Source organism: Xiphophorus hellerii, unplaced genomic scaffold (genome assembly GCF_003331165.1).
Source record: "Xiphophorus hellerii strain 12219 unplaced genomic scaffold, Xiphophorus_hellerii-4.1 PGA_scaffold_58__1_contigs__length_500000, whole genome shotgun sequence".
In the NCBI taxonomy this organism is placed as follows: Eukaryota; Metazoa; Chordata; class Actinopteri; order Cyprinodontiformes; family Poeciliidae; genus Xiphophorus; species Xiphophorus hellerii.
Window position 1 is genome coordinate 420,202 of NW_022587633.1, and position 27,112 is coordinate 447,313.

Genomic DNA, 27,112 nt, shown 5'->3' on the forward strand with positions numbered 1-27,112 from the left:
AGTAAATCAAGTTTGTTGGGATGCACCAATACAAATATTTGGGCCGATATCAATATCCAGTTTTTAATATTTACCGATTTTATGACCGATAACTGATTTTTACGGATATTACAAATATTTCACAGCCATTTTGACACCTTTGGGGGAAAACCCAACCAGAAACAGATACAAATAAATATTGGTTATTCATATTGGCCAAGTTTTATTTATCGGACAATACCGATGTTGGTGCCGATATATTGTGTATCCCTGCATATTTTCAAATGTATTGATATTTATTGAAACATATTTACTGAACAAACAGTTGAGAAAAAAGGTGAAATATAACAACATGGGAACTTTTAGAAGGTTTTAAGCATTATTAGTTGGAACTTATTGTGACAACAATAAATCAAAATCCTATCATGTTAAGAAAATGATTATTTATGACAATAAATGCATTTTGGTAATCATAAATATCTTAGTACATTTTAAATAAGACAAAAATAATATGCAAGTAATTTTTCAGAAAGATATAGGACGCTGGTTGGTTGGTTGAAGTAAATAATTCCTCAATATTGATAAAAATCCCAAACAATGCACATTATCTCTTTTTTTAAAAATTTCCTTAGCTGGACAACAAGTTTACTAACCCTGGTTTTAACTCTGAATTAAAATACAGCAACATCAAAAACATATCTCTTCATAACTAGCTTCTGTGAATGAAACAGTAATAAGATATAGAACTGGGAAAATATTACAACCAAATAAGTATTAAATGTTTCAATTTAAAAGTGGTTAGAGAAGGATTAAAGGTACTAAAATGGATTTAAGTGGACAATTTGTTAAATTTACATGACTACTGTGAGAAAATAGCAACTAGAGAAAAGCAGACGTCAAAATGACCATCCTGCTTTCAGTCTGGGTCTTATCAGATTTATTATAGTCGACGCTCGCTCATTGGCCCAAAGGTTTGTGACGAAATGAGTCATTTTCTGGTAACCACGGTGATGCCAGTGGAGTGACGAGGACTGGATGGGCTTTAATCCCTCCATTAAAATGGATTAAAGACAGTGGAGCAGCACTGGGAGGAGATCTGAGTGCGTTTGTGTGTATATGAGCACATATGTGACCTGAGTTTACACGCCGGACTAAAATTCACACAGCCATCTGCCTTTCACTGCTAACAACACACACAAGCAGCTGCAGAGTGGGAAGGAAATGATAGAGGTCACTGAGTTCATATTGGAACCTCAACAAGTCATAACTGGATAAAAGAAAACATGGTTTGGGTCAGAATAAATCTCTGAGAAGGATAATAAACAAACCAGAAAGACAAACAGACAGGCAAGCACAAAGAAAATGAGTTTAGATTAGATTGAAAATATATATAGATATTAATTGTGCAGATGATAAAACTTGGAGCCAGGCTTTATGACTGACGGCTACTATCCATCGCCGCCGTATCTTTCCTCATCTAAAGTTAGACAATAAAATGAGAAGTTTGGTTTGCATTGTTGTCTGTTTGTGCAGCCGACCGCGCAGCAACATGTGACCATTTTAAAGTGAAATAAGCTTTAAAAAACGATATTAGGTTACAGACGACTTCTTCTTCTTCTACTTCTTTTGTGTTTTATTGGCAGATGGCAACCAACTTAAGGTGCATTTACCGCCACCTACTGGACTGGAGAGTGTGGCCATCAATGATATTCAGAGGGAATTCAATAATACACACCTCAATGGCGAGTATGAGTGTAAGTTACAGATGTCCGTTTTCAGACTAGCATTAAAGAAGCGCATTGGTTGTTCTGATGTCCGTCATGGCGGAGCAAGTTCTGGAGAGCGTGACGTCACGTGCAAGGGATCAATAATATTCTCACCTGGGAACGTCTTCGTCTGTCGTCAGGCTCCTGGGCAGCGGAGAGTATCTGGGCGTGGTCAGAGGGGCGGGGCTTACAGACTGGCTCCCACTCATGTACGGACTAACGTGGTTGTCCTGATGTGGGGAATATGCTGGTGGAAAACATAAGCAGCTTTTTAATCAAACAAAAATGTTTGAAGCATCATAATTTTGGAGCTTTAATGCAGTTTGCATTAAAAAAGCAACCTATATTAGTTTAAAACCATTAAAAATTTAAATATTTAATTAGATTCATAGAAGCAAAAACACAAAATATTTTGGTCTAGTTTCAACTCCAAATATTTTTGTATGCTTAAAATAAGACAAAACTAATGTTGGAGTAACTTTTCAGAAAGATATAGGATCTTGTTTTAAGTAAATAATTCCTTGATTATTTTATAACATGGAAAAATGATCTTAAGTGAAATAATCTGCATATTGAACTATTACTTAGTTAAACAGGCGTCTATATCTTGTTGAATAGTTACTTGTAAGTTAGTTTTGTCTTATTTCACAGGTATTAACATATTTGTGCAAGAAGCTAGACCAAAATTACTAAGTACGATTTTGTGTTTTTGCAGGTAATGATCTTTAAAAAATACATATCAGTAGGACCTCATTGCTGTATTAACCTAATTAAATTTAAAAGGATTTAATTTCTAAATAGAATCACTTGATATTTTATTAGTATTATTATTAAATTCTTAATTATGCCTCACTGTCTGGTTCTGCTTCAGCTCCATTCTTCATGACACAAGAGTATCTTTGTAAATTAACTTGATTTACTTCATTTATTAAATCAGAAATCCCACAGATTCACCAGCCTTTTGACAAACTCCCTCTTACTTTCCAGATTTTAACTTTTTTTTTTTAACAGCATGTCATCTTTTGACGTTTTCACCTTGAATGCTTTTGAGTTTATGATTCATGGGTGAGTCACTCTGACGCCTCACTATTCAAAGCCTTAAAGACTTCATGTGTAGGAGCAAACATTCGCTCCTTCCTTTCTTTTCTTGTTTAACTTCTGCTCTACCTGAATTCTTTATAACTTCAGTGGCGAGAGCAAAGTTTATGTATTATAATGACTCCTTAAATGATAAAATAATTTAGACAGAGTTTTAAAATGATTATGCAACAAACGTCTTTATGAAATAGTGCAAAAATTAACATTTATTGTGGGTTTCTCTAAGCAACATCTATTCCAGAGAAACAGTCATAATTCTTGAAGAATAATTGATCACTTTTATTATCAGAAAAGGCATAAATTACTTAAACTGGTTGGTTTTATGGCACAGAACAACTTTAAAACATATTAACAATGAGGCCATTCCAGAAGTTTAATGTTAGTGCTCCATTGATTCCAAAAACAAGCTTGATTTGGGTTTGGGATTATTGTTCTGTTGAAACACAAACCAGAAGTTCATTTCCTACCTCTGATTAATCCTTTGAGGGTTTTGGGAAAGTGGTGGATACTCCCAGTGGATAAATAATGAGAAATTTACACCCTGGGCAGGTTGCCAGTCCATTATAGGACAACGCAGAGCTACACACGACAAACAATCTAGACAGTGTGTTTTTGAACTGCAGGAGGCTGGATGACCCAGAAACCACACCAAGAACATGCAAACCCATTATGCTTTTGCTGTAAGGCAACAGTACTAAAAAGTGTGCCACAGTGTGGCAAAGGTTTCAACTAGAGCTGCACAGTTCACTGAACCGCAATAGTTTTTGGAGAAATAGCATGAGCTATACTGCAATTACAAATGGCTGCTTGGAAACTGTCAAGTGTTATGCCTTGGATCTGTTATGTTTATCCATGAGACATTTTGCCTGTTAGAAAAACTATTTTAGTGGACGAGATGCTAATGCTAATCAAACTTTAGCATCTAAAACATCAGTTTCATGTTTCACAATAAAGCTAAATTTTTTCAGCTTGAGTGAAATTTGCAGCAGCCACATAGCTAAACCAAATGCTTCTGAGAAAAAGCTTCAAGGATGTTTGAAGCAACCAAGGTGAGGCTTTCAAACCCAAACTTCTTCCACCAACCGTCCAACATGGTGGTAGAAGCATCAGGATCAGGTTCTGTTTAGCTTCCAATGTAGTAACTAAAGAAAAGTGATCAATATTCTTCAAATTTAGCTCAAACTAACAGCCAGACGGTTGAAACCTGGACAGAGCTTTGTGCTCCAACAGGACAATAATCTCAAACTCACCCAACAATTGGTAAGCAAAGGTAAAACAGGCCAAAACTGAACTTCTGGAATAACCCTGAACCACATGTTCCTGAACGCTCTACGAAGTCTAGTTTTTCTGCAGCGCTCTAAAAGACTTGTGAGAACGTATGAGAGAGAATCACATATATTACTTTGTACACAATATGTAATTCACAATAAACTACAACAAGTGGCTCTTGTTGCAGTTTATTGGCTCTTAAAAACATTGACTAAAAACTATAAAGAACAAACTATTTTTTTATAAAGTAACCTATTATGGTTTCTTGATCAGGTTAGCTTATGTCTATGGGCTAAACAAAACATTTCATTACATTTTGTACACAAAATAATTTTTAGATAAGGACATCTTCATCTGCTCAGTTCTTGAGTTGCTAGGTAACAGGCTGGGCTACGGTGGGGTTGCTAGGTAACGGGCTGGACTTCACTGGGGTCACTAGGTGAGGTGCAATGCCTGCTAAATTGTGACATTAAATCATGAAGGTTTTTGAAACAGATCATTTTCCAGACACATGAAAAAACATCAACTTAATGCCAAAAACAGACAATATGTGTTTTTAAGTGCTTGGGCTGTTTTTAGAAGCAGCAGAAACCAAATGGAAGTATAAAAATATTGCAAATGTGAATTTTGCATCATACGTCCCCTTCAAATACAGAGCCAATTAAACATGCAGGGTTTTTTTTTTGTATTTTTATGGAACAATCTTATTGCATGACCACAACAGAATGACCCTAAGAGCACCAGTAACATTTCTTTTAATCTATTTTCTTGTCATTAGGTTGGGAACAATGTAGTTTTTAACATCACTTTTAAAAAATATCCCTCTTCTTTCTGAAAAAAATTACTTTTTTTTTATTTTAAAACCTAAAAAATAGAAAAAAATTCAAGTTCTTTAAAAATTACAAGTTGCCTTTAGTAGATATTTATTGATAAATTATTGGTTGACTACTCATTAGCTTGCAGAGCGAATTTGAGATTTGTACTCACAGTTGGTGACATCGGGTGGAGGGAAGTTGTCATTAATGAAAAGGGAGCTGTGTTTGGAGACACGGAGGTACACGACGTCCGGAGTGGACTTTAGTGCCGCAACTGCCTCTTCATGAGTCACTTCCTCCAAGCAAGAAGCATTTACCTTCATGGAAAATAATGTAAAACCATGATTAAACATCAGAAACAACACAGAAACAAAGCTATAAAATGTTTATGCCTGTGTAAAACAGTGAACTTGTGTCTGAATCTGGAACCTAAACGAGAAAACACAATAGAAAGAATAAAAAATGTTTCTTACAGCGACAAGTTTATCCCCTATTTGTAGTCGCCCGTCTTTGTGTGCAGCCCCTCCTTCGATAATTTTGGTCACATAGATGCTGTTGTCACCAGGAACGTGCTGGTTTCCAACACCGCCTGCTATGCTGAACCCTAAACCTGAGAGGAAACATCAACATTTAAAGGTCATGAATTAACTAAATGTTCCTTATCACTAAAAAGTTCATTAAATTTTAATGAATGTATTTAATGAACGTATGTATTTTAGCTAGACTTTTAGCTAATAGTGGGAACATAAACATTTGAAGAATATCTGCTATTATTGCCTTATAGTGTTTCACAAGCTGTTTTAACTGATAATTAGCTGTTTGCTTTTTGAGCTAACTGATTTTACTTTTATTTTTGGTTGAAAAATACTCATGAGATAATTTGGATGACTAATGTTATATTTTTATTTTAAGTATCTACTTAAAAGATTTTAAGTAGATACTTAACTCTATATTTTTAGAGAAAGCTATGAGTGAGAGCAAAAAAGAATAATATGTTGGATTTTTTCTTATTTTACACTTATATCTGGTCATTATTACTAAATCAGATACTATATTTTTAAAACGTGTCAAACTCAAGGCCTCTGGGTTACTTCAATTACTTGTGACATATTATGATAGGCTCAATTATGTGACTTGTTATGTGATTCCAGGCACAATCAAGTAACTATGTTACATTCAGCTTTAAAAATGCTGAATATTTCTATATAAAATATGACAAAGAAATTTCACTTTGTGATTTTGCGCCTTGAAATTGGACCTCTGTCTCTTTAAAAGCTCCTGCTCTTTCTGAAACTCTGCCTTCAGGAAGTCATCACAACATGGCTCCTCTTTGACATTTTAACCAGTATAATGAGCTCAACAGATGTGCAGTTTCACTAGGTGTTTGCTAATTGCACTGGCTAGTCTGAAGGAGCTGACTGGGGGAGGAGCTTCACCCTCGAGGGTGGAGCTAGGTCCACTCAGGCGTTTTGCACAGCTGAATGGTTGCCATGGAGACTAAAGGATTTCTCAAACATGCAAGAAAGAGTCAAGCCAACACTCCTGGTATGTTTTTGATGAGGGAATAAAGTTAATTTTAATACAATTTCTTAAAGTTAATTTTCCAGTGAATGTGAAAAGATGTTTAATATTGTTTAATTTTCAGAAGTAATGCAATTATTTTAACAGTTTTTTAATGGATAACTTTATAAATACATTTTGCCATAACATTTGAGGACATTCATAATCTGGATTTGGCCCAAATTTAAAATGAGTTTGACGCCACTGCTTTAAGACAATAAGGTTTGTTTACTCCAGTGTTCGATGTGTTCCTAGCATTAGCTCACCTTTTGGCCCTTTGACCAGCTTAATATCCATGATCCTCTCAGCGAGGCTCCTCCGTCGTCGTATGCAGAGCCGGACCAGTCCTCCCGCCTCCTTCAGCGCCTCCACCGCCCCGCTGTGAGTCACCTCCCTCACGTCCGTGTCATTCACCCGGACTATGCAGTCATTCACCCTGCACAGCAACATTTATTTATTTTTTTTGTTTACGTCTTCATCACCACTGATAAATTTCTCTTTTATTACATGGGCAAGATCTCACACCAAAATATTTAAATACACAAATTTAAGGAAGAATTTTTAGTCCAGGAGTTAATAAATAAATTAGATGAGACACATTGGGCTGAGACCCATCTAATTTTCTAAAGGCTAACTTTCTGTTAGCTACTTTTCAAAATTTCATAACACATGTAAATACAGTACATCAGGTACTTTATTTAAAATTTTGTCCTGATGCATTTTAACTCATGATGGTAAATACATTTAATTTAGCAAGAATGACTCTACCTGAGTCGTCCATTTTGGGCTGCAGCTCCCCCCGGGATGATTTTGGTGATAAAGATTGATGGGTCTTCTCCAATGTGGGGGTTATCTGTGCCTCCAGCAATACTGAAGCCCAGTCCTGAGTTACCCTGCTCATAAAAACAGAAACAGAGGCCATGTTGGTGGTAAAAATATTTATATGCACAATTTTTGCGTCCACAATAGTTTCACAGTTCTTAAAGTTTAAAAGTTTGGTTCTAATTTGGCAAAATCTCAGTTTGAAAGCAACAAGTGGCATGTTTGTAAAGCAGCAAACTGCAGAACAACAGCAGCAAAAATATATTAAGTCCAAGTGTCAAACTAAAAATATAAGTGAATAAACATTAGACATATTCATGTTTAACTCAGAAATACAGTTTTTACTACAATGAATACACAGGTTCTTCTGAGGAGAAGAAGAAAATGAATGAATATCAGAGTAAAGCGATTAGAAAATGATAGGTTTGTGTTTTTTTTGTACATGAAATATGTTCCACTCTGTAGAAATAGCAGGCCTTTCTTTACTGTTGTTCTCTAAAATAAGCTTTGTTGTTGTTTTTATTCTTTTCTTCCTGATCTGACCTGTTGTTTTCTTCATCTGCTCAGTGTTTGGTCTCACAATCTGGCTGGAACTATTTTTGTTACAAAAGTAACACGATCACAGACACGTGGACGTCCAAAAAGACTTGGCACAAACCTCACTGAGCGGGTTCAGATGACAACATAATCACCACACAGGATTTGGGCTAGCCTGCCTAAAGTGGCTGAAACACACTGCAGAATAATGATCATAAAAGTATTCCATATAATCCTGATGACATAGGAACAGCGCGCTTAAAATAATATTCTTTATGGTAAATCACTGGGTATCTGACAGAGGTCAAATGGAAACACGTAAGTTTTGGCACTATTCTTAAAGAATACATTTAGCTAGTATTTAAAGGTGACCTATTATTCTTCCATTATGCTGAATCCAACTGAACAAACGCGCTCTAACTCATCTTGGGTTGCTAGGCGACAGGCTGGAATTAGCTGGGGTTGCTAGGTAACGGGCTGGACTTGGCTGGGGTCACTAAGTGAGGGGCAGTGACTGCTGTTATGTGACATTACTTTCTGAATACTTTCAAAACAGGTAATTTTCTAGACACCAAAAACATTAAATTACTGCCAAAAAGTGAATAAGTGTCTTTTTTTATGTTTTTAAAAGCAGCAGAAACACAATTGGAGGTACAAAAACATGAAAAATGTGAATTTTCTATTAATACACCCCCTTAAAATAAGATAAATATTAGATATGAAACAATAGAAATAAAATTATGAAACGAGACTTCTCATTATCACTCATTTGTCCAGAGGATTAAAACTTCATGTTTAAAAAAATCTCACATGAACATGGATACCCTACAAAATTACAGTGTATATATTCAAAAACTGGCTTCTGTTTTGTCATTTATAACATTTTAGTTTACAAATGTCTGTTAGTTTGTAGTTTGTTTTGTTTTTTAGTTGTAGTGACATTTGAATAATCACTAAACTGGCTTTTCACAGATTGATAATCTGTTAAATCATACTTTATTACATGAACGTGTCCAGGGTCTGCAGGTGGAAATGTGCATTTTTTGCTGTAACGTACCATGCATCTCTCCTTTTAAAAGGTTAATGGTATGTTGTACATTGTTTCAGTGTTAATAAATAAACAGTATAAACAGAAAAACAATGGCAAATCCTAGTCCTGGGAATTCTGAATCGATCTGAAATGCTCAAGAAATTGATTTCAGTCTATTTAATTTAAACAGAATTTCTAGTTTCTGAATTAAAAATGTTTTCTGAATCGAATCAGACACTGAAATATTCACATCTCTAATAAACAGAATGTAAACAACTTAATATGACCTACCAAAATCATATTTTGTGCGAATAAATACATATAAATTTGTACAATATTTTTTTATTTTTGCTAAACAAAAAGTCTAAAACAAGCCCTACCCAGAACAGATACTCTTTGTAAAACAATTTCACACATTGACGTTTTTATTTTACTCTGTCCCCATGCGCCGTCATGGATTTAAATCCAGCGTAGTGTCTGCGGCTGTGTTTGCGTGTGTGTGTCCGTGGTGACTTTAAAGCAGATTCAGCCAAGCAGACAGAACCAGGTCACAGGAGAATGGAGCGATAGAGAGAGACACAGAAAGACGGCCTTGGGGAAGAGATAAAGGGAATACAATCAGGGAAGAGGGATCGCTGAGGCCTTTGAAAGGAAAGTGGGTGATGATGAAGAAGAAATGGAGAGGGCAGCGGAGAAGGTTTAGAAATGGACAAAAATGCTTAGACTGAAAGACAGAAGAGACAAATAATAACATGAAGGTAGAGGAGGAACGATTTGAACATGAGGGAAAAGGAAGTTCTATATTTGAATGACGTAAACAACCATGAAATGTTTGACAGAATGGCTAAAATAGGCTGCAAAAATATTCATATTCCTTCAACTAATTCCCCTTTTTGCATGTTCCTATGGAAACCCATTTTTGCCATTAAAGAAAGAATAAAAGTCCAACAGGAAGTCATAATTTTGGTTTTCAGTCAAAATTTTTAGATTTAAAGTCATAAATATGAGATAGAAAGTCATAATTACAACTTTGAAAATGGAAATTATGACTATGAATTTCATAATCATGACTTTGAAATTTAAAATTGACAGGATCTCCTAATTATGACTTTGATTATGACATTCAATGGTATAATTATGACTTTAAATGTCAAAATTATAACTTTATAGCTCATAATCATGACTTTGAAAGTTAAAATTATGACTTCGAATCTCATAACTATGACTGTCAATGTCAAATTTTGACTCCCTATTGGGCTTTTTTATTTCAGGGCATAAATGGGCTTCCATACATTTTCAACCACCACTGTATTAAAAAATAAATAAATAAAAAATGAGCACAATGTTAGTTTTCCTCCATAAACAGAATGGTTGTGGACCAAAAAGTAAAGTTTTGGTCTCATCAAGAACTTTAAACATGTAAATGGTTTTTCTATTTATTTTCAACAGCAGCTTTCCCCCCAACTCATCAACAAAGGCAAAATTTTTGGAGAATTTTCCTGTCAACAAAAGTTTCTCTGCAAATACTCCAAAGTTACCATAACTCTTTTGGCTACCTCTCAGATTAATTTTCTCCTTTATGTTTTTTTTTTTTTTCTTAGCTCTTTTTATATCAACTTTTCAGATTGGTATAATTTTCTTTTCATTTTACACAGACGTATGTCGTTGCAATGCAACAAAATGGAATGAGAATACATTTTCAAGACTGTGTACCTCACCATGTCAGACATAAACCGCTCTTCATTACAAAATTAACGACAACAGTGTTTGGAAAAAATTAAAAATTGGGTTTTTTGTTTTCTTTTTGGTGTGTTTTTATGGAAAATAGAAATTAATGTAATATTATCTTACCCTCTCCAGTGTGATTTCCTCATACTCATAGTCTGCTTCTGTTCCATTGACCTGTGAGACAAAAAGAAACACTAATAAAAACCTGCATTATTAAAATGATACATTAGTACTTTATTAAGAAATTCAAAGACAGTTCTGTCTGAAATTAAAATGTACCATGACTGTGATTCCCAACAACTTGTTATTTATGCATATTAAAATTAAACTTATTTTATTTTTGTTTCAGAAAATTTAGCTGTGAAAGTTTTTAAGCAAAATGTGAAAAGTTTAAAGAGATATTAAAATTAAATCCATGCAGTCCAAGTAGAATATATAACAGAAAAGGCATTTCCACTTTGTTTTGTTTTTTTAAATCAAAGTTTTATGTTTTCTAAAGAAACTTTAAAGTAAAGGTGGCTGATATTGGTATATTAATTGTGATAATAAAAGTGAGTAAAGTATCTATAACTGCAGCCAAATCCCCATAAACATAAATACTGCTCTTAAAGAAAAATGCACACTTTAAAACAGGATTTTTCAGAATATCAATAACTAAAAATGTTGGATTCTTATCGGTAGACTCCTAACAGTAAATATATTTAAGTGCATTGTTGAATGCTTTGATATTTATTGATAAAATAAAAATTCAAAAATAACAATTCAATCACTTTGAGGATTTTCAAACATCCTAAATTGTAATATATTATTGTCATAATTAATCAACATTTTTTATGAAGAACTTTTTCACAATAACGATGTGATAGAAGCATATGTCACAATAAGCAATAAATCAATAAATCACATGACCAATTAAAATGAACTCAATAATTTCCATTTGCATGATTTAATGTTTTTCTATTTCAACCAAAGATTGGTTGGAAAAAACATGTTTTGGTCTCAACTAACTCCTTTTTTAAGGGAGAATTTTGCTTACAGAAACTTCATAATTAATTTTATTTGTTGTTTCACTTGTTTTGTTTATTTATTTTGGATATTTAGAATGTCTTCTAGATCCAGTGCTAAATGTTCATCAAAATTTAAAGTTGATCAATCTCTGAGAATGTGTTCTCGGATTATTTTTCCATTGCTATTATATCAAATGAAAATGGCCTCAAAACCACAATATTATCGTTTTATCACGATAACTTCTGGGACAATTTATCGTCCAGCAAAAATTGATACCTTTACAGGCCAATCTATAGTTATTCTGTAAAGATACATTTTAAACCAGAGACAAACATCTCCGGCTTTGCTGTTGTATAGTTTTTTTCTGTTTTGTTTTGAATCTTTTTTAAATCTACTGCACCCTTTGAGACAAAAAATAACCTTTTAGGATAAATATAATGTAAGATCTTGATGTCTCCTTTACTGTGTTTTTCAGCATTACTTTTATTGTTAAAAAAGTTAAATTTTGTGCAATTTAGCAAAAACAAAGCCATCAGTGAAATCAACTAGGGTAATAAACTAAAACGAAACATTTACATTGACCTAAAAGAAACCAGAGTATTAACTTGATCAGATTATTTGCACACTCACACAGGTCACACATTAAAGATTATGAAAGTGAATTTAGATAATATTTATGAATGACGTATAAATCCTGACAAATAAAATCCCTAAAGCGTCTCTGACGTCACGTTTAAAAGTGTCACTTAGAAACGTTGACTGTGAAAAATGTGTCGACGTCGTTCAGTCCTGCAGAGATGCCAGGCTGTAGATTTCTGAAGCTACTGAGAAGCAAACATAGATATGTTTTTTCAGACATGCTCTACATTTGGTACTGAATGTCTTTTTCAGATGCATGAAGTGGAGCAAACAGGCGCGCACACATGCAGTGGTCAACTGGCGTCCCAGGGGCCAATGTAATCCGCCTGGCTGTAATCTGTGTCTTTGTGCAGTCAGATTACTTTAGATTTTATATTTTTGCTATTTTAAAACCTCCATGTGTTGTACGCTTGTACTCCATTTTGACTGAACGTTGCAACTTAGTGACTTAATAATTTAAAAAGTGACATCACACAGTTAATTCTTGTACAAATACTCCTTTTATTTAGCTTTTGCTAAACATGGTTTTATTTTAACAATATTATAGATGTGAAGTTTGTCAAAATGTATTTATTCTTTGAATTAATTTTGTTTAGTCAAGAAGTTGTTTCTCCAGAAAATGTATTGGTGTAATTTAAGTTCTGTTCTGCTGCTCTTGACAGTTGGTGGTTACCGTAGTAACCAGTAACTGGCAGCCCCTCCCCCTTTGTTCTGTTGCCATCGGTAACGGAACAAAGTATTAGGACCAGCTCTGTTTTTTTTTTAAAAGAAATATTATATTTTAACACATATTTTAGACAATTTTAATCATGTGCAGCGTTACATGAGTAATTTTTGCGATATTTTATATGTGTTTTTAACTGTTATTATTAATGTTGAGCATTTTAGCTACGTTTAATTTTACAGCTGTTACCTGCTGCTAGCTGCTGCTAAGTGTTCCTTGGAAGCTGTTGCTTTGTAGTTTGTTTTGGATTATTTATTGTATTTTATTTTTTATATAGAGGCAGAAGCTGCTGGACTGATGTTAACCACCAACTTTTTTCCTCTTTTGTTAGAACAAATTCAATGAACCTGAGTGTTTATGTCATAAAGTCGACCTACTGGAGCTGAGACAAACATAGAAGGGTTACACATGCATGTGATGCCTTTTATCGTAAAAACTAAAAGTGCAAACAGTGAATTGCCATCAGTAATATCATTCGGCTACAGGGAATCTGTCCCTGCTCGTAATTTCTTTCAGTTTCAGTCCAGTAGGGAATAGTTCCACAGTAATTACATAATAAAATTATCTAACAACAACACATTCATTCCCTGCAGCAGCTGGCCCACAGTGAGATGACATCTGGATTCATCTAATTCTAGACGGAGAGTTCTGTTTAAACCAGGCCGCTGCTGTCTTTAACGCACCAATTTACTGGACAGAAAAGTTTAACGCTCATTACACAAATTCATGCTGCAGGAGCAGAAGCTTACAGGTTTGGACATCTTTTCAGGGATACATTGTTTGCCAATATTTACCTTGAAGCCTAAAACAATACATTAAAAAGTTGACATATTGTTTTATCTTACACTACAAAAACACAAAGTCCTTTTGGTCTAGTTTCTAGCGAAAATATCTTAGTACACTTGAATTAAGATAAAACTAACTTAAAAATATCTTTTAAGAAATATATAGGAGCTTGTTTGTGTCAATAATTTCTCTATATTGATGAAAATGTTCTAGTTCCACTGGCAGATAAATTTACTGATAACATTGGAAAAATGTCTTGCTGTAAATGCAACAATCTGCCAGTGGAAGTAGTAATTTTTCTACAGTATTAAGGAATTATTTACCTAAAACCAGCTCCTATATATTTTTAAAAATAAGTTAGTTTTGTTGTACTAAGATTTTTATCAAAAATCAAAATTACTTGGTAGCATCATCAATAACATTTTAATTGTATTTTCACATCAACAGACATCAAAACACAATGTTTTTAGGAATATTTTCTGTAAACTACATTTTGTAAGTTTGTTAGTTTTATCTTTCCTTTTCCTTCATTAGAAAATAAACTGTAGAGATATTAATATTAAATTAAAATCCCTGATTAGGTGCAAATAAATTGATTGGGGGCAAATGAATCTGAACATACAGAATCTCCTTTCTTCTTTAAATGCTTATCCAACAGAAAAAGTGAATTATTTTTTGGACTTTTTTTGATAAATTGAGACTTATTTATGTACATTAATAAAGTTTAACATCAGTTGCTACATAGATTTAATATCAAATGTCCAAAAAATAACAATATGCATTTCACCATGTCATTATTTTTACACAAAAATGAAACTAAAACAGAAACACTACAAGTATTTTTTGTCCAGTTTCTAGTGGAAATATCTTAGCACATTTAAAATAAGACTAAACTAATTTTTAACGTAATTTTTCAGCAAGACATAGGAGTTTTTTTTTAAAAATAAATAGTTTCTTAAAATTGTTGAAAAAGTTGTAGTTTCATTGGCACATTAATTTACTTATAAAGTGAGAGAAATATCTTGTCATAAGTGAAATAATCTGTCAATGAAACTGGTACTTTTTCTGCAATTTTAAGGAATTATCTTGCTGAAAGTTATTTAAAAGATAGTTTTATCTCATTTCCAGTATACTAAGATATTTGCTCTAGAAACTAGACCAAAATTACTTGGTAAGATTTTGTGTTTTTGCAGTGAAGTTTATGGAAAATCTTTAAATATGTGCAACTTAAATGTTTTGAACATATTTTTTTGTTCAAAATTGAATGACATAGCAGTAAAAAAACAGCAATTCCTCAAATAAGACTAGAAATATTCCATATATAGAACTTCCTTTTCAGGAAGCTTCAACACAAACTGTTGATTAAATCCTATAAATGTAATTAAAGCTGTACTCACATATGGGGGGGTGTCTACGCTGTCGGTATTGACCACCAATGGAGGGGGGTTGGCCTGCAAAAAAACACAAAAAAACACTAATTCGGTGACTTTAACCTCAGATATCTGAAAATAAAACCGGGTCGCGGAAAGCTGAGAAAGCCAAAGCGAAGGCAGCGGTTCAGGACTTACTCGTCTCAGGTTTTGGTACAGCATGTTGAGTACATCTGCTATGGATTACCACCATGGAACGACTGCGTACGCCGCATGACATGCTGCACAGCCCTTATAGTGGACAGCACTGACAACCACGCTATGCTACACTTTAAAAAACACTTTACAGGCGCCGTAAACTGAATTTAACGCTTTATGTTAACAGCTCACATCGCATTCCAGTGGTAGGATATTATCAGACACTTACCAGCTTCATTAAGGCGACATTCTGGAGATTTTAAATTCATAAACCCAACTTTTTATGCTACTTCTCTTTATCTTGCTACTTCTCCCACTGGATCATAAACAATAAATAATTGGAATTGTTTCTGAACCCCAAAAATATCAGCAATATGAGTGGATATTTGCATCAATCCACTGCTTTTCCTCTAGTCCTGATTTCTGTCCAGTCCTCCATCTTTAAGACAGCTAGTCTGAATAAAAGCTACAACTTCTCCAACAACAAAAAAAAGTTAGAAAACTAACTAAACCAGCACCAAAGAATCTCATAAACCCAATGGACAGTCCGCGCTGACGTCGAAGTATAAATGTGTAACAGTGCAGCAGCAGAATCAACCGCTTTCCACTAATCTGTTCCACACATCGCCGTTTATCTCCTCTCGCTTTTATCTCTCTCTCAAACACACACACACACATTATCTGAATCCATGTGTTTCTCCCTCTCTGTCCATCATGTCTGACTGCATGTCAGTCAAACTGGACGCTTTATCCCACATGGGAACAGAGTGGGGGTGTTCAGAGGGATTAAAGGTACGGTGGGAGGAGTCGATCTGTCCGCTCTGCAGCAACAATAAAGACCAGAGGGTGTAGAAAAATGCAAACAGGAAAAATACATAGATAATAAAAAAGATGAATGCACAGAGTTGAGAACAGAAGTGGGGGAAGGTTCAGAGCGGTAAAGTGGAGTTCATGGATATGGAGAGAGTAAACTGCCAGCTGCAGCTGGTGTCATCGCCGTGTGAACCCAGAAAATGGGTGAGAAGAAGAAGAAACTGTTTAGAAAAGTGGATCATTTTGGAAACATCAAAAGTTAGAGAGATTCAAGATTCATCAGAAAAGCTACTGTACATCTAAATAAAACAAGGCACAAAGACAAAATAACTATAATAAAAATCCAAACAGAGCAACATTTCAGTTGAAAACACAAGCTCAAATATGAAATATAAAATATATTTTAAGAATTAAGCACATTCCTGGCAAAAATCTTTTCTAGAAAAACCTAAGTAGTTTCCAAGTTTGTAATGTCAAATATTTGTCAGATACTTGAGTAAACAATTTTGAGATAGATTTCAGACATTTTCTGCGAAAAACAAGAACATTTCTCCAAAGCTCCAAATGTCTAAAATTTGCGAGAAAAAACTCAGAAATTTTTATCTAAATCTCTGAACCTTACTAGAAAAAATGTGGAAGCTTCTACAATCAAAAAGTCAAACGTTTCTGACCTCTGACACACAGAAATTTCCTTGATTTTTCCAGAAAAGGTCTGACATTCATCTAAAAAATGTTTTTAGCAGAAATCTACTCCATTTTTTCTTATCTGCAACGGCTCTAACACACAGGTGTGCAAGTATACGAAGGAGGATTAAGGAAACTGAAAAAAAAAACTTAATAAAAAATTCTTTCTTTCTTCTCAGAAATCTGATTTTCATTTTCTGATATCAAAAGCCAGAATATGAAAAAAAAAAAATCAAAATTCTGAGAATAAAATTAGAATTTGAGAAAAAAATTCAGAATTCTGAGATTAGTGTCACAATTCAGATTTTTTTTTTTCCCAATGGCCCCAATCATCTTCCGTACAAATAACATGATTTTCAAATTGGCAAAAAACGAAAACAATAAAGCTATAAATAAAGAAAAAACTAATTAAAGAAACATTTGTGATTGTGTCATTGTGTCACGTAATAATTTTAGACATTTCAGATCAAACAGCTCAAGTTCATCAAAAAGATACGAGACATAATAAATAAAATTATTCTCGAATACAAAATAGTTTCAAAATAATGAAAAAGTATTTTCTAAGCTTAGAAGTACAAAACACATTTACAATAAAGATAATTAATATATTTTTTATTATGTGTTTCTAACCCACTAACAGATAAAGAGTCTTGTGACCGAACTACTGCTTCACTGTGTTTTAAAGTCAATCAAAAAACTATTTTGTTCATTTAAAAATATATATATATATTGCAAGCTTTTATTTTAATATAAACTTGTTTTGTTTTGTTATTTATCAAAATTTTTTAACAAAATTTCTCTATTTTGCTTTTTCAGGTAAAACGCAGTCGCTTACAAAGTGTTGACTGATTATAATATTAGCTAAAAATCACTAATAGTTACGACTCCATTGTGTTTTGGTAACCTTATATGACCCCTTCACAACTGTGACAATATTATGTGTGTGTGTGCGTGTGTGTGTATCAGGTTTTTATATCCTTATGGGAACCTGTTTCTGTCTACAATGTGGGTTTATGGGGACCATTGCTACTTGTGGGGACATTTTCTTGTTCCCCATGAGGGAAATAGTTGTTTTTGGGTTAGCGGCTAGGTCTGTGATGGTTAGGGTTAGGTTTAGGGTTATGGTAAAGGTTAGGCTGTAGAAAATAATGGTAGTCAATGTGAAGTCCCCACAAGTGATGAAAACACGACTGTATGTGTGAGTGTGAGATTTGTAAATCCAACCAGTCAGCTGTGTACTGTCTGGTGTTTTCATTGACACGCCAAGTCAGGCCACATGATTATATAATCAACATGTGTGTGTTTGAATTGTGTTTCATGAAAAGGCCGTAAGAACAAACACACACACACACACCCACACAGCATCCATATCCAGATAGAGTGATTGTTAGTTGTTATATAATTGCGGTTACACCAGCTGTGTTATTATGGCATTACGACCCGGTTCAGCCCAGCCACAGCTAAGGGAGGTTCAGACTAACCCGGTTCGTCTCATCAGGCAGAGACCGACGGACAAACAAGTGATTAACTCCTTCAGTCAGAGGTCGCCATCATGCCACACACAGACGGACGCTTCAAAGGTTTTCAATTATATTTAAACGCATAAATACAGATATTAAAATAAAAAGGCAAAATCACTGTCTATTAAAAAGTGTACATACATTTTGTCAGTGTAAAAGAAAACTGTCTTTTAAAATGTAATCTAAGAATAATTCTGAGAAAAGAAATCTGAATTCCGAGATTAAAGTCAGAATTTTGAGAAAAAGTTTAAATTCTGAAATTAAAGTCAGAATTTTGAGATTAAAATCTTAATTATAAGGAAAAAAAAGTCAGAATCCTTTTCATTTTTCCCCCCCGGTGGCACTAATCTTCTTCCTCGTCATGTAAAACAAAGTTATAAACACATTTCTAAAAAAATATTCTGGCCACATTTTCTGGCATTTAGCAAATAGAAATAATTTTGGTAATTCTAACTAACCTAAAACAAGAAAAGTCTGGTCTGATTAAACTTCATTAAGTGAGAAAAAAATGTGCATGTGTGTCTTTTTAGACAATTTGTTTGTAAATATCTGGTTTCAGCTATAGCAAATGTTTGACATCTATAACAATTGAATAAAAAGAAATTAAGGATCAGAATAAATTAAATGAATTTATTCTGATAATAAAAAAATATTTTTATTTTGGTAAAAATAATTAAATTTTATCCATACACATGGAAGGAGAGAATATGGAAACCAATGAGCCATAAAATAAAAATTGTTTCATCATTTGTGTCTCTATAATCGTCTTTCTTGTTGTATGATGTCATACGACACATCAGCCTGGTTTGGACGACTGTCAGCTCCCAACAGGGCGGCCCGTTCTGTCTATCTTAATCTTCAATGCAACGCTAATTGACTAATGAGTTAATCAGAAGGAGCGTGACTCTAATCAAATCAGAATGGCCTGGCTAATCACGCTAATCAGGCTATCAGTAGCGTCTATCTCTGATCGTTGCACCACTTACTACCTCACCATCATTCACAGGCAGCTGCTCCGTTGGATTATTCCCCTCAGATTACGCTTTTACACATACAATCTCTTTTTTTGTTGCAACTCTGATGCTGCTTTTATCATTATGTTATGTCTCATTGGCTGTTTGCTAAAATCGTCATAAATATAATTTATGATGTAATTAGTTGTCATTTTCCAAGTCTAACAATATTTTGGGGGCAAAATATTGAAAGTAGGTTGTACTTTAGCTTAATGTAATACTAAAAACACATAAATGTTTCTGTTTTTGGTAAAAAATGTAAAAAAATTAAGTGATCTATATAATGTACAGTGTTTTTTGTCACCAACTGTGTGTGTAACGTGTTTTGGGTGCTGAGGAGCGACCATAAAACGGCAGAGAACAGATTTGAGGTGAGGCAGGCAGTTCTCTGGCCTCATGGCAGGGGGCGCTCATGATCCCAGACATTGTGACTCCGCAACTGCAGAGTAAGCGACAGTAACAGCGAGCTAGACACACAGTAAAGTCAAGAGCAGCGATATATTTATAGTTTTCTCCTCTTACCACAGCAATCACTTATTAATAATCGCAAAATAAACATTAAGCCTAAAACCATACTACTGCAACAGACTGAATGTTCCGTTCTTTGTGTGGGAAATATTTGAGTGGGTTTTTTTTTGTGGCGTTGTTGTCAGTTGCTATGGCAACAAGTCTGCACGTAGCTGCGCTGATACAAAGAGTGAGAAAGACGTGGTTTTGAGTTGTACTTTAACACTGATTAAGTCAGTGTCTCACTAGCTACAAACCTCACCGCACGTCACTGGTGTGTATATATAAAGACAATTTACTTTGTAATTTAACGTCTTGAAATTGGACCTCTGTCTCTTTAAAAACTCCTGATCTGTCATAAACTCCGCCTACAAGAAGTCGTCACAACATGGTTCCTTTATTAACCCTTTAACAAAAATTTTTACCAATGTACTGATAAGTAGATCGTATAATGAGACCAGCAGATATGCAATTCCACCAGGTGTTTGCTAATTGCTGCTGTATAGTCTGAAAGACCAGAATGGGGGAGGAGCTGCACCTCAAAGGCAGAGCTAAGTCCACCCAGGCATCATGCACAGTTGAATGGTTACCATGGAGATTAAAGGATTTGTCAAAAATACATGAGAAAATCAAGTAAACAGTCCAGGCATGTTTTTGATGTTATAACATTATAACATGATGCTGCCCCTATAAGATCTATAACCACGTAAACCCACCTGCAAATGGGTGTGCATCGGTACACAGTGGTGTCCGAGCGGCACGTGTGGATGCGCAGTCCAGATATATGTGTCATTGGGCCATGGCTTGCCACCAAACTTGCCTTTGCTCTTGGTGGGACTCTTCTTCACACTATCTCTGAGGTTGGGAAACTTCCCTCGTGAAGTCCTGGTGGCCAGGCTGGTGGGCAGCGTGCTCCAGCCGTATCCTCCTAACCCGGAGCACAACGGCAGCTGGGGCGAGTGGAACGGGTGGATGGACAGCGACTGGGAGCCATGAGGAAGAGCAGGGGTGCCATTCTGCTGCTGTTGGCACTGCTGGAACAGCGAATGGTGACTGGACGATTGGCACTGGTGTTGCTGGAAGAGCTGATTGGATGAAGGCGAGGTAAACAGACGACCAGGTGAGGCTGGCGGGCAGCATGGTTGATGGTTCTGAGGAGGATGAAGCAACTGATGGTGACTTGGCGGCACGTGGAGCTGGTGGTGGCTTGGAGATAAATGGAGCTGTTGGTGGCTGGAGGATAGATGGAGTTGGTGTAGACTTGGCGATAGATGAAGTTGGCTGTGGCTTGGCGAGAGGAGAAGGTTGTTTGGTGGTTGCTGCGCCAACGGACATCCAACCGGATGACTTGGAGATGGCGGTGCTATGTGGTAGTAGCTAGGAGACGGAGAAGGTAGCAGGTGTTTCTGAGATTGGCAGCCATATTTGCCTGAATGGGGTAGACGCTTTGATGAGTGTAGCAGCGAAGATTGCGTTTGGTGATTTGCCATCTGAAGTAAACTCTGGTTCTGCTTGGAGTGGCTCTTCCCTGATTTGCCTTTCCCTTTGGCAGATTTTCCCTTAGAGGAGCTGGGCGTTTTGGGGCTACAACAAAACTCATGACTGTGGAAGTAGGTGGTCATTGTGACAAAAGTTTGGAAAATACTACCGTTGTAGTATTCTTGGATCACATTTTTTGTTTCAGAGGAATGGTCTTCAGACAATCGGGCAAATCTTTGTACAGAGATAATTTAGTCTTATTTGTTTGTGTTTCTCAGTATATACAGCTGGTTTGTGTTTCTCAGTATATACAGCTGGTGGACATACAAAAGTTACAAAACAATATTTCAGATGGCTCACTGAGTGGTAAAACATCCTCCTTTAGGGAAATGTTCAGTTTTAAAAGTACAACAATTTCCATATATGAGTGTTGAATTAAGAAGAAAGTAGAAGAAACTCTTGAGTGATGCTCCCGTCAGTTCAGGTATCAGTCCAGACGTAAAGATTTCTGCCGGTTGCTCGGAAAGGTTTCTCCTCCAGCGTTTGATCCACCTACCTTTCTGCTCATCTTCACCAAGTTGTGTTGGCAGGTCTGGTCACGCTTTGGTTGAGATATTCCACAAAGTACAGACTAAAAACAGTAACTGACCCGGCTATAAATCACAATTTCTTTTCATCCAGCAGCAACAATGAGGAAAAGTTCAATCTTCTTCCTCTGTCCACATTTACTCAATCTAAATTGGTAAAACTCTTATAATAAATTGGTAACAGGCTGCTTCTACGTTCACAGATCTATCTGCAAGCCTCGCTCATCTTTCTGAGCTACCTCCCTCTGACAGTGTCTGCCCCGGTCTGCCTCTCTGCCTCTTTCATTCCCGGACTGGCCAATTAGGGACTTCCCCGGACTCCTGCACATGACAGCAGCCAGGCATGACTAATCGATAGGCAACCAGGGACACTGATACAGCGTTGGGAGCTCAAAGAGAACGTACAATAGTAGGACATCCGTGATTGGTGGAGGACGCTCGCCTCCAACAACCTTTGTCTTGTTCTTTTAAAGCAGTACAAGGCAGGCTGCACTACAGGGTTTGAGTGTGTCTCTGTGCGTTGGCCTACTTTCTCTGAGATCTTCCTTCAAAGTGAATGAGTGTATGTGTTCATCAGCTTGCTCATACTGCTTTTCCAGATGCTCAAACAACTGCACAGGTGTGTTTCTGCAGCCACAGGTGGGGAGAGCACTCAAAAGTTATAAAATGAGCAGAGAGGTTTGCTAGCAAGGAGAAGTTTTGAGTGTGAGGAGAAAGTGAATATTTGAAAGAGAGCAGAAGTTTTGAGTACAAGTATTAAAGTTTTGAGAATAAAACACATTAAATCCTGATTTAAGACTGAAAATGGGTGCTCTCGAATTATGGCAGATAAATTCCTCTGGACAAGTTTCTACAATCGGTAGTAGCCACACAGGCACACCCAATAGAAGGAAACAAACACACTCAGTACAAAACTTTTATTCTATTGGCTGAGAGGTTGCCAGGCGACGGTACTTTTTGTTTCGAGAGAGAGCAGAAAAGAATTCGCAAGCGAGCGGAGAGAAGTTTTGGGTGCAAGGAGAAGGTTTGAGAGAGCACAGTGAAAATTTGATTTTGCAGAAGTTTTGAGAACAAATACATGAAGTCCTGCTTTCAAACTGGAAATTTTCTACTTGTGGCAGTAAAATTTCCCCATAGAGATTAAAGCTCCCTGTTATTTGGAAAAGAGCAATTCCAGCCTTTGGTAATGTCCTAAACTGAAAAGATGTGCTTGTACAAATACATTTATGACTAAGAGGTGTGTGTTTTGATAATGTCAGCTAATACCAAAACTCGCCTGAAAACAAAACGAGCTGAGAGGAAAAAGAGGGCTATATAGATTTTTAAAAATGAGTGAAACGGCGAAGAGCCATCCATGTAGAAGACACAAAGAGATGCAGAGAGAGAAAACACTCCATGAGTTAGCGGGTATAAATGTGAATGTGTGTTCCCTGTGTAAAGTGCTGGTAGCGCTGCAGGCGAAGCACTAAGTCAGGGGAGAATGAGCAGGGACAAAGGGCTGTTAGCATCACAGCGCTAAATGAAGGCTGCTGTGCGAGCGTGGCGGTGTGGAAGGAACAAGAGCGAAGTCAGGAATGGAAATAAATGAGCTGAGAGGGAAGAGAAATCAAAAACATCATCCTTCAAAAGAAAGTCATTTTTTCTTAAAATAACTTCAACTCTAAGCTTTGAGTACTGATATGATCTAAGTAAGCAAAGAAAACCAGATGAACCTCATAAAGAAGGTACTATCACTGCCTTCTCTTCTTTCAAACATACTTTTCCAAAGAAACGTGAAAATACAAAATATAATTCTATGTGAAAGAGTTTAACTCTCATAAAAGCTGAGCAGAAGTCAGTTTTTAAAAAGAAGCTGAAAAGCTTTTTAGGAGCAACTCACTGAAAAACACACTGAAATATTTATTATATATTTTATAAATGTATCAACATTTTGTATGAACTGTAAATATTTTTTATTGCTATATATGTTAAATTTGTGATATATTTGGTTCGTACATAACAGCAGCGTGTTCATTAATTTTCATTATTCATGTTCATTCAAATGAAAAGAGCAAATATACAAATCAATAAAATTAATATATTCAAAAAGTATGGATATAAAAAAACTAAACTAAACCAAAACAACATCAACTCAAAATACAATTCATATGGATTCACATGATTCTATTTCATATTTCTTCAAAAAAGAAACTTTTACCATTCTCTTACTGATTTTGCAATTTTAATCATTTCTACTGTATGATGTGTGTTTTTAATTAATTAAATCAATTTAAATAAACAAATTAAACTAAACAAATAATACAAAGTGTGAGAAACATCCTCCTCCTTTTTACATTAAATGATGTGATCAAATTTATTAAATGAACTTTTGGACAATTTTAGCTTAATTTTGGTCAATATTCAAGCTTACTCACCTAATACCAAAATTATTTTATAAATTAAAAATTAATCTTATACTTTATCTTTAGTAATTTCTTATTAGTTCTATTATTAATTGTCAAGGCTAATAAAACCTAAAAACATTCAGCCATGTTTTTTACACTGCAATATTCAAGTCACCAGCAGAGGGCGCTGTGGTCCACAGGCATATAAAGCACATATTAACTGCAGATAAATAATAGATAGTATGACCACTTTACTGAAACTGATTAAGACATTAGATCCTAAATAAATGTCTTATAAACTAATAGATCTGCTAAATATAATGTTGGATAAAAAGCAAAAATGTCTTTTAAGTATTTTGGAAATATATTAAGATATATATATATATTTCTTAAGACTTTTTCACATTTTCTCAACCAAATTAAGACACAAACTTTATTGTATTGTGTATAAAATCCAGCACACAAATCTCAATATCAGCATCAATATAGATGTTCAATAAAGATTGCCCTTGATTTCTATAAATGCACTTAATACACTGTCCTAGTTTACATATCTTTAAATGTAATCATACAGTTAAAACAATTTCATGTTTTTTGACATAAATATAGTTAGTTTGAAATGGTACAGACAAAGAAGTTAGCACAAACGTCACTAATACCAGCACAATATGCCTCAGAGCAGACGGTTATGGTCCAAACCTGCTGCGGTCTGCATGGATCCAGTTGGTAATAAAACACAAGAGGTCACAATCTGAATCTTCATTATCATACATAACACCATGAGCCACACACAACATGGCAGAATAAATCACAGTTGACAGGAGGAGTTATATTTTCATTTTATAAACATAATAAAAAATACTGCTAGCAAATCGATAAATAAATCTAAGCAAACCCGCACACCACAGATCCCATCATGTCATTATTTATTAAATGGGGACAAAACCGTAATTAAAAATGTTGGGAAGCATTAAGTGCACCTCCAAAATGCGCCGATACAAAACCAAAGAGTGGATCAATATTATTTTTATCATGACTTTTTCAGTTTTTAGTTTTATTGTATAGATTTTTTTATTTTTGTTTGGTTATTTTTTATTAGTTTTTAGAGTGTGCTTGCTACTTTTTATTAGTTATTATCAGATGTGGATAGATTACCCAAAAAATTTACTCAAGTGAAAATAGCACTATTTCAACGTATTTTTACTCAAGTAAAAGGTAGTCATCCAAAAAATTACTCAAGAGTAAAACAGAACTAAGTAACTGATCAAATTTATTTTAAAATTACGTCAGGCGGAAAAAAAATATAAAGTGGAAATTTTGGTATTTTAAGGATGAAAATAACAATAATTTATATAAGTAACAAAAAATATCAAAATAAGGCCAAACATATGTTTTTCCAAATCAGTTTCTTTTAATAAAAACTGATGAATCTTTAAGAAAAACTGCAGGTGTGTCTGGTGTGGTTTTGGTTAAAACGTGTTTGTTTTTCATTCAGTGGGTTAGAAATCCAGACATTTTACTCAAGTAAGGACAGAGATACTTTATAATAAAATTACTCAAGTCAAAGTAGAAAGTACAGCATAGTAAAAATACTCATAAAAGCACACTATTCCAAAAGAACGTGCTCAATTAAATGTAATTAAGTAAATGTAACTAGTTACTTCTCAACTCTGGTTATTAGTTAAATATTGTTTAGTTTTTATTATCTGTAGTTTCAAACTTTGGTTAATTCAAAAAGATCAAAGTATTGTGTTGTGATTATAAATACATCGTTTGGGTAATAAGTACTCAATAGAAGATAATATTTTTGTAAAAAGTATTAAATTATTGTTGAACAGACTGACTGGTGTTTTGTCCCAACTTTTGCTGTCGCCATTTTGTGACACCAGGAGAAATATGGAGTGCCATAACTGACTTAAACTCTTTGTGTTGGGGGAAAAAATATCAATTTCACATCAGTTCAAAAGTCTAATAAATTGATTCATTAACACAAAAAAGGATTTTAAATCCTAACAAACTATGTTCAAGTTAGTTTTATATAGTTCTAGTTTTTCCCCATTAAATTAAAGGTTTTATTTATTTCAGTTAGCAACATTTTTTTCTCAATTTCAAGTTTATTAACTACAACAACATTGCTCCAGATTCTAGTTATTGAATTAGTCATTAAATTACATTTAATGCAAACAATACAGGATTTTTATGCAGGCTGAACAGAGGAAAAGTGAGATATTTCTAGCAGTCAGAGAAATCTGTTTTTCACAGGTGAACTCCAGAAGGTGAATCTATTTGGTCTTTCCTCAGGCAAAGACCAACTGTAACTGAGAGTCTGTCTTTCACTGCTCTGTTGTGACTACTTCCTGTTTCCCATCCCGCTCTTCCTGGTGAAATCCTAGCTCTCACTCTTTCTATCTGAAGTGCTTTTAGTGGAGCTGCTGTAACGTTATCTGTGTCGAGACAATGATCGTCAGATGGGCTTACCGCGCTCCTCGCCTGTTTATGTCCAGCCTGTGTCTGCCAGGTTGGGGATTTCTCTGTTTTCATAGTTAAAAATAAGAAATGTATGTATAGTTGCACCAGAGTATTAGGGCTACGTAAATAAAAAACAATAAAATTATGAGAATAAAGTTATAATGTCACAAAAATAAAGTATTATGACTTTTTCTGGTAGTACTATGACTTTATTGTCGTATTATTTCAACTTCGTTTTTTAAATAAAGTCTAAATATTACGACTTTATTTCAACTTCGAAATAAAGTCGTAATATTGCTTATGAAATTCTCGTAAGTAATATTAGAA

The 27,112-nt window shown here is 34.8% G+C and overlaps 1 protein-coding gene across 5 annotated transcripts in view; it reads right to left on the reverse strand.

Moving 5' to 3' along the window:
- LOC116716460 (discs large homolog 1-like protein) overlaps positions 1-27,112 on the reverse strand; it is a 101,230-nt gene that overhangs the window by 37,335 nt on the left and 36,783 nt on the right. For all 5 annotated transcript variants that reach the window (XM_032557299.1, XM_032557302.1, XM_032557300.1 and 2 more), the window contains 7 exons: positions 15,159-15,212; positions 10,728-10,778; positions 7,256-7,380; positions 6,754-6,923; positions 5,401-5,537; positions 5,100-5,244; positions 1,860-1,992 (listed from right to left, as the gene is read on the reverse strand). In XM_032557299.1, coding sequence (XP_032413190.1) covers positions 1,860-1,992; positions 5,100-5,244; positions 5,401-5,537; positions 6,754-6,923; positions 7,256-7,380; positions 10,728-10,778; positions 15,159-15,212 — 815 coding nt within the window. The remainder of the gene's footprint in view (positions 1-1,859; positions 1,993-5,099; positions 5,245-5,400; positions 5,538-6,753; positions 6,924-7,255; positions 7,381-10,727; positions 10,779-15,158; positions 15,213-27,112) is intronic.